The following is an 8,178-nucleotide window of genomic DNA, read 5'->3' as shown; positions in this document are numbered from 1 at the left end:
CAAACGCTGACGAAACACGGCAGCCCTTCACACACAGACAAATCAGACAAATCAGTGTCGCTGTCATTCAGCTCTGGTTAATAAATACAGAGTGTTCATGACTGCACCTGGTCTGCAGCTCTGCTATGAAGAAGCGGAGGACCGAGGCTCGGTTCGGTCTCTGCTCTAGAACAGCTCTGATGGTTCTGCAGGCCTGTTCTGTGATCACACACACCTCCTCAACAACACACACACCACACATTTATTGTTAATATTGCTTTGAAAAATATTGCATGCAAAATATGTGCTTTACAAGATGCAGGTGTTCGTGTCATGTAACGGGAATGTCTCTAATCTTGTTAAGTGTGTATAAGCGTCCTCATTTTAGCGGCTGCCACTCATTCTCTACCTGATGATGCGTTTCCTGTTCTTCCACTTCCTGGTGTTCCACTACGGTCGTTAGGAGCGTCTGAGTGAGCAGGAAGCAGAACTCCTCGTCTCTCCGATCTCTTGTGCCTCCTGCAGCAGAGCGAGAGCCTCGCCGAACCGATGCTCCTGATTGGCCAGAACCGCCAGCAGGTGTAAACTCTTAGCCAATGACAGCCGGTCTCCAAGCGCCTGAAACATAATCGTGACACTTGTGATGCAAAACGATTTAAATTTAAATTTCTTCCAAGATTCTCAATCTAGTTCCTCAAAAAAGTAAAGCACATTTAATCAAAGATGCATTAAATTGATCAAAAGTGCCAGTAAATACATTCATAATTTAAGAAAAGAATTTCAAATTTCAAATTGAACTTTCTATTCATCTCTTAAATTCTAAAAGATAAAATGCATCGTGGTTTCAACAAAGATACTGTGCAGCACAACTGTTTTCAACATTGATAATAATCAATAATAATAAATATTCAGAGACCGATTTTTTACAAGCAAACTGGCCAATAACGATACCGATGCCGATTTTATTTTCTTTAAAGAAACAAGATAGAATGAAAGTATACATAAACAAGATGTTCGATTGGCATTTAATCAATAGAAACATAGATGGTATTGACATCAGCATTTAGCTTTGTTTTTAAAAAGGCTGAAACTATCTGAAACTGTCCTTAAATGAAAACCTTGTGAAATTAAAGGCAACAACTATTTATGTCATTTTTGCATGATGCACATGTTTGCTGATGATTACAGTGTAGTGAGCACAATCGGCCGGAAAACAAGACAAAAACGCCTGCCTCCAAAGTGTGGCTGGTGCATCCTATTGAAAAATACATCATTTCACCTTTTCAGTCACATAATTAAAGCTGAAATACATTTAGAGTTCATTCTTGCTTTCATTCATGGCATTTTGTGTGTGTGTCTGTGTGTGTGTGTGTGTGTATGTGTTTGTGTGTGTGTGTGTCTGTGTGTGTGTGTGTGTGTGTGTGTGTGTGTGTGTGTGTGTGTGTGTGTGTGTGTGTGTGTGTGTGTGTGTGTGTGTCTGTTTGTGTGTGTCTGTGTGTGTGTGTGTGTAACTGTGTGTGTGTGTGTGTGTGTGTGTGTGTGTGTGTATGTGTGTGTGTCTGTGTGTGTGTGTGTGTGTGTGTGTGTGTGTGTGTGTGTGTGTGTGTGTGTGTGTGTGTGTGTGTGTGTGTGTGTGTGTGTGTGTGTGTGTGAGTGTGAGTGTGTGTGTGTGTGTGTGTGTGTGTGTGTGTGTGTGTGTGTGTGTGTGTGTGTGTGTGTGTGTGTGTGTGTGTGTGTGTGTGTGTGTGTGTGTGTGTGTGTGTGTGTGTGTGTGTGTGTGTGTGTGTGTGTGTGTGTGTGTGTGTGTGTGTGTGTGTGTGTGTGTGTGTGTGTGTGTGTGTGTGTGTGTATGTGTGTGTGTGTGTGTGCGTGTGTCTGTGTGTGTGTGTGTGTGTCTGTGTGTGTGTGTGTGTGTGTGTGTGTGTGTGTGTGTGTGTGTGTGTGTGTGTGTGTGTGTGTGTGTGTGTGTGTGTGTGTGTGTGTGTGTGTGTGTGTGTGTGTGTGTGTGTGTGTGTGTCTGTGTGTGTGTGTGTGTGTGTGTGTGTGTGTGTGTGTGTGTGTGTGTGTGTGTGTGTGTGTGTTTTTGCTCACCTTGGCTGTCAGGTGTGTGTGAGTCAGCAGGACTTTAGCAGGCTGAAACAGGTTCAGACTCAGACACACACCGGCCTTCTCCAGCCACAGCTGATGAGGACTGAGAGCAGACACCGCCTGAGGGTCGGAGCGCCAGACCGACGCTCAAACATCAGTGCATTTGGGTCAAATACATATTCAAATACATTTTTCCGTGGTGTGGTAAATTTAGTCTGCTCCTTTAATAATGAAACTGCGGATCAGCTACGATAAATCATACAATCTTTTAGTTGAAAAAGCATTCATTCACAACTATTGAATAAAATAAACAGCTGCTATGAGAACTGCTGATACTGACCTCCTCTGTCTGGTCTCTCTGTGAAATGATGGCTCTCCGGCTCCTGGAATCAAATAAAGTTACGTTAAACGCTATGAAGCACACGCTAATGACTGAACCTGATTAACGACTCCAGCGGTTCATTAAGAGAATCATACAGCATCTGCTCGCCTGCAGGAACGAGTGAAGCTCAGCAGCTGCCGGGAGAACGGAGACAGGAACCCCAGATCGCCGAGTTCCTGATGATCCTGAGAGATCAGATCAGACGCGCCTCACTGTGATATATCTGCTGTAATGTGTGAAGTCCAGCTGTGTGTGAGGCTTACCTGAGGCGGTAGAGGTCAGACTGACTCCTGCTCCGCGTGAGGTCACCGCGATGACCTCTGCCAGGTGGAGAGGGGCAAAGGTCAGCGGGCCAAGGAGAACGACTCCAGCTCTTTCACCAACAGATCCAAATAAAACAGAGTTCGGCTCTGAAAAACACAGGAGCATGGTGTATGTGTGTGATTAACTCATGCAAATTATTATTATTATTTTTCTATTAATAAAGGCTGCGTTAAATCTATGAAAAGATCTGCTGTTCTGTTGAACTTTCTACTGATCTGTGAAGCCTGAAAAATAAAATGTTAGCGTGTTTCCACAAACATATTGTGCAGCACAACTGTGATCAACATTGATAATAATCAGAAATGTTTCCTGAGCAGTAAAACTGTATATTAGAATGATTTCTGAAGATCACGTGGACGCTGAAGACTGGAGTAATGATGCTGAAAATCACAGAAATAAATTACACTTTAACACACATTCACAGAGAAAACAGTTGTTTTAAATTAAAATAATATTTTACTTAATTTTATTAAATTAGTAGAATAATATATATATATTTTAAAAACACTATAACAAATATCTATATATATATATTTCAAAGAATTTATTTATTTAGTTTTTATTTTAAAAATTTTTGCATACCTTTCCAACCGAAACATAAAAATTATACAAAATTAGTGCTGTCAAATGATTAATAGTGATTAATCGTGATCCAAAATAAAAGATTGTGTGAACATGCATTTAATATTTCCATATATACAATATTTACACATATTTTCATGTGTGCATTTAGATTTATATAATTCATATCAAACATAAATATATTTACTATAATTTTTTTATTAAATACATGCGTATGCATATAAAGAAAAAACCTATTTTGCGATGCGCTAATCGCTTGACCGCGCTAGTATATCAAGAAAATATTGTCACAATGCAAAAAAACTAAAACACTAAAACAGCAAGCCTGTATAATAAAGATGACCCAGTGGATGTGTTTATCAGTTGACCTTTAACCCGAACAACCCATGACGGTTTTCAAATAGCCTCTTTGCTCTTTTACTCATACGGTGTTATTGCTTGCATCGATGAGGAAGACGCTTTAAGTCGCAGATAGTATCGCTTCACTCTAAAGATCAATTTCTCCTCTTCTCCTTCACGCAGCTGCGGTCGATCAGAAACGCTCCTACCGGATCGTGTTTGATTATCTGTCAGCCGAGGGTTGTTTAAGCACACGGAGATGTCTGACCTGTGCTCTGATGGATGTGCTGTTGATGCTGTACGGACCGGCGCCCGAGAGAAAGGCCCGCCGACCTCTTCAGGACACTGGAACTGAGCCCACTGCTCGGGCTGATGGGAAGACGCGCCTGCTGCTTTAACTCGGCCTTTGTCCTCAACGGAGACGGCTGAAACATGCATACACACACACAAGATTTCTGCCATAGATCCACACTTTTATTCATCGAGGATGCATTACACAGTAAAGGCATTTTAATGCAGAATTCAAAATATGAAACTATAATAATATTAATAAATAATAATAATAGTAAACATTTGATATTTTGCATCTAATGCAAAGGTATTATGATGGCATTTAAATGTTTGGGGTAAGTTAGGCTTAAAAAGAAATCAAATTAATTAATAATTTTATAAAACAAGTATGCATTAAATTGATCAAAAGTAAAGACCTTTATAATGTTACAGTAGATTTCTATTTCTAAATCGTCTATTCATTGTTTGAATGCTGAAAATAAGATGCATCACAGTTTCCATAAAAATATTGCTTTTTTAACATTGATAATCCTTAGAAATGTAAATCAGCGTTTCTATATTAATTACATTTTAAAATATTTAAAATATAAAATAATAAATATATAAATATTTATATTTTTAAATATATTCATTCATTATTTTAAATTGTAAAAATAGTTCACAATATTACATTTTTAATAAATGTATCATAGAATGAAGAGCCTTTAAATAGCATTTTTTATGTCTAATATTTAACAATAATTATTTTACCATTATTTAAAAAACAATATTATTTCCTGACTGCATTATTTACTAATGATTATTCTAAAAAGTGAACAAATACATATTAGTAACCTCTTATAGCCTCTTTATGTTGTGACATGTAATAATATTTCAACATGCTAACATAAACTGATTCAAAAGTTTGTAAACCCCAAAAAGTGCCCAAAGAAAAGCAGTAAAAGGCCTACATCTAAAGGGCAAAAAGGTGATTTGTACCTCCGGTCTCACCTGTTTGTTCTTCTTTGTCGCCTGCTCTCTCCTTGTCTTTTCTGGAGCTGGCCGATCTCACGCCTTGACCTTCCGTCCAATCATTCATCACTTCCCAAAGCGGTCGCCATAGATACCTAAATTCCCCAGCAGTACATGTGACCAGTGTTACTTTTAAAAGTAATGCGTTACAGCATTGCCAGTAATCCCATAAAAAGAAGTATGTTTTTATTGATTTGGAGGAACACTGAGTCTGTTTTTGTGAAGCTGAGATGAATAAACATGTGTTCGTGTGTGATCCCGAAAACAGCGCCAGTTTCTTGAGCTAGATGAGCTCTCCACTGATACCGTGTGTGAGGTCGCACTTCTCCAGATGTGCAGCGTGAAGTTGTAGGCGGTCAGCAGATGCTGCTGGTGTTTGAGAGATGAGCGGTCCTCGGTGAGAGCCAGCAGTGTGTGTGAGCGCATCAGACGCTCCAGGCGCACGACCGGACGCACTTCACACACACACACCGCAACACGCTCCTCTGCAATCAACACGCTTCACAAATTCACCACGGCTGCATTTATTGCATCAAAAATACAGTACAAATTATGAAATATTATTACAACTCATAATGCCTGTTTCTATACATGACATCTGTTCAAATGTAATTTATTGCTGTGTTTTTCAGCATCATTATCTCGGCCTAGAGTTTTGTGAACGCTAAACTGTAAATTGAAAGATCATTTTGATCGCACAACAAATAAATATATGCTTTTTTTTGTTGTCATTTCAGCTGCATCTGAAATATTTGACACCATTGACATTACATGAGAAGTTCAATAAATGTAAAAATATTTTTTATTATTGTTTTTGTGTTCTTATGCTCTTTTTTACATGCATCATCTCATAAAGTTTCATCAGTTAATGCGATATATAAATATTTCATAATATTACACTTTTAGTTTTACAGTTTTATTTTAAAAATTCAGCATAGAATAAAGAATAAAGAATGAATGAATTGCTCTTTCTGCTATCTGTTAGTGTAAGCTTTTCATTTTTATGTCTAATAATAATTTTACCATTATTTTAAATAACTATTATTTAGCTATCATGCGTTATTTACCAATAATTATTCTGACTATGATAAAAGTGAACAAATACTTATTAGTAAAAATGTCTCTTTATGTTGGGACTTTTCTCATTCAAAAGTTTGTAAACCCCAAAAGGTGCAAAAGAAAAGCAGTAAAAATGTGACAACTTGCCCCAGTCACGCCTACATATCATAACGAATGAACTAATTAGTATGTAACGGAAACGAGAAAATCAATTCGATTAGCGAACAATTTGATTCTAGATCTGCACTTCAGAGCGGGTTGGTGAATCTTTTTCTGATTTCTCGCAAAAACATCAAACTATTAATGCAGTCCAACTACAAAAACCAAACGAAAGAAAGAACAGACGGTGACGTAGTGAAGGTGAAGCAGTCTAACTGTCCCGAGCAGCAGCAGGTCCACGCCCGATCAGGACCTGCACGCCGCCGCAGGAAAGTGAGTCAAATACAGCCACTCGGCAAACTCCAGCAGAACGCTCCACCTCCTGCCACCGCCCGCCCGGAGACTGAGGACACGCGGCCTGCTCAGGATTGAGTTTTTTGCATATGCATGCAGATACAAGCAGTGTTGTTCGCCTCCACTAAATGAAAGCCTCAGCATTTTGTATTAACTAGTTTTGGGGGAAATCTGCATGCAGTGTAAATGGCAAAAGTGTGTGGTTTAGGCGTGTGTTGTGTGGAGGTGACCTGCAGAGCCGTGACGGCGCTCTGATAGCAGGCGAGCCGCTGAGGTCCGCCTTCAGCACAGAGAGCCGCGCGCCCACATCTGTCCTCGCCGGGAGCCGCTGCACGTCCGGCAGAAGAGACTCGCTGAGCCGGGCCTTGAGCAGAACACGCTGCTTCAGCAGAACCCTGAGGACATCGGGGAAAAAAACTCTTTCAAATCATACTTTACATAATTGCAAAAAAAAAAAAAAAAGCTTAATTGCATTTTTTTCTATAATCTTAATCGCAAAGAAATGTTTTAAATAATCTTAACTGCAAAGAAATAATGTTTTAAAAAATATTAATTGCAGAAAATTGTGACTAAAATAATCTTAATTGTAAAAAAATATTTTAAATAATCTTAATTGCATAAAAAGTATTAGTATTTTTTTTTAAATACGAATAATTAGCCCGCTTTTGCATTATAACATTAATTTCATGAAAATTAAGCATGTTTTGCTCCACATTCTCATTAGTGCACAAGAAGTATATATTACAGTAGTATTTATACCCCAAAATACATTTATGGCTATTTTTAACACCTTTGCATTTACAATATTTATGTCATGCACATTTTACTCCCAAAAAATTACATATAAATTAAGCATTATATTATAAATATCAGGTTATAATAATGACTAATGACAGGAATTTTGTATTGAAGTGTTTTTGGAAGAAAATGTGCTTATTAGTAATGAAAATAATGCAAAAAGCTAAATATTCACTAATAATTTTATATATATATATATATATATATATATATATATATATAATATATATATATATATATATATATATATATATATATATATATATATATATATCAAACATATGTTCTCATGTAACTCACTGATAAACACAAACTAACAGCACGCAGTACTCGAGGACCACCAGCAGATGTCACTAAAACATCAAGCAAATAATTATTTGTAGCCAAAAGGATGATTCCTGCAAATGAACCCAGAAAGGCTTTTCTATTAATGCATTCCACTCAAAATGTCCAGCCTTTTAACATAACGTTTTCCCCTATTACGTAATTAATCTTTGATTGACTCATAAACGGTGCATTAAATAAGACCCTTTACATGTGACTAGTTTCATTTTTAAACAATACAATGTCTCAGACTTCATACAGCTGCCAATCACACACTCCTTGCACTTGAATAAATGTAATATTAATGTGCTGTAATGATGCAGATCCAGCAGGTGGCGCCGTTCACCGATAAACACCTTATTTGGGGCCTGATCGCCTTCCTGTGTTTTATCTAGAATAGTTTCTACACACACACACACACACACAGTCACACACAGTCACACACACACTCATACACTCACACACACAGTCACACACACACTCACTCACACACAAACACACACACAGTCACACAGACCCACAGACACACACAGTCACACACACACACA

General features: G+C 38.0%; 1 protein-coding gene across 1 annotated transcript; it reads right to left on the bottom strand.

Moving 5' to 3' along the window:
• Window positions 1-438: 438 nt before the first annotated feature.
• Window positions 439-2,557, bottom strand: LOC122356254 (cilia- and flagella-associated protein 46-like). The gene is made up of 4 exons (XM_043254787.1): window positions 2,545-2,557; window positions 2,408-2,450; window positions 2,071-2,187; window positions 439-597 (listed from the first exon to the last, which is right to left on the bottom strand). Exons 1-4 carry the CDS (start codon window positions 2,547-2,549, stop codon window positions 439-441), a joined length of 324 nt encoding a protein of 107 aa, XP_043110722.1. The 5' UTR covers window positions 2,550-2,557.
• Window positions 2,558-8,178: the final 5,621 nt, after the last annotated feature.

Source organism: Puntigrus tetrazona, chromosome 13 (assembly GCF_018831695.1).
Source record: "Puntigrus tetrazona isolate hp1 chromosome 13, ASM1883169v1, whole genome shotgun sequence".
Lineage (NCBI taxonomy): Eukaryota > Metazoa > Chordata > Actinopteri > Cypriniformes > Cyprinidae > Puntigrus > Puntigrus tetrazona.
Note: the sequence above shows the minus strand (reverse complement) of the source record. Positions and strands in the feature narration are given on the sequence as shown.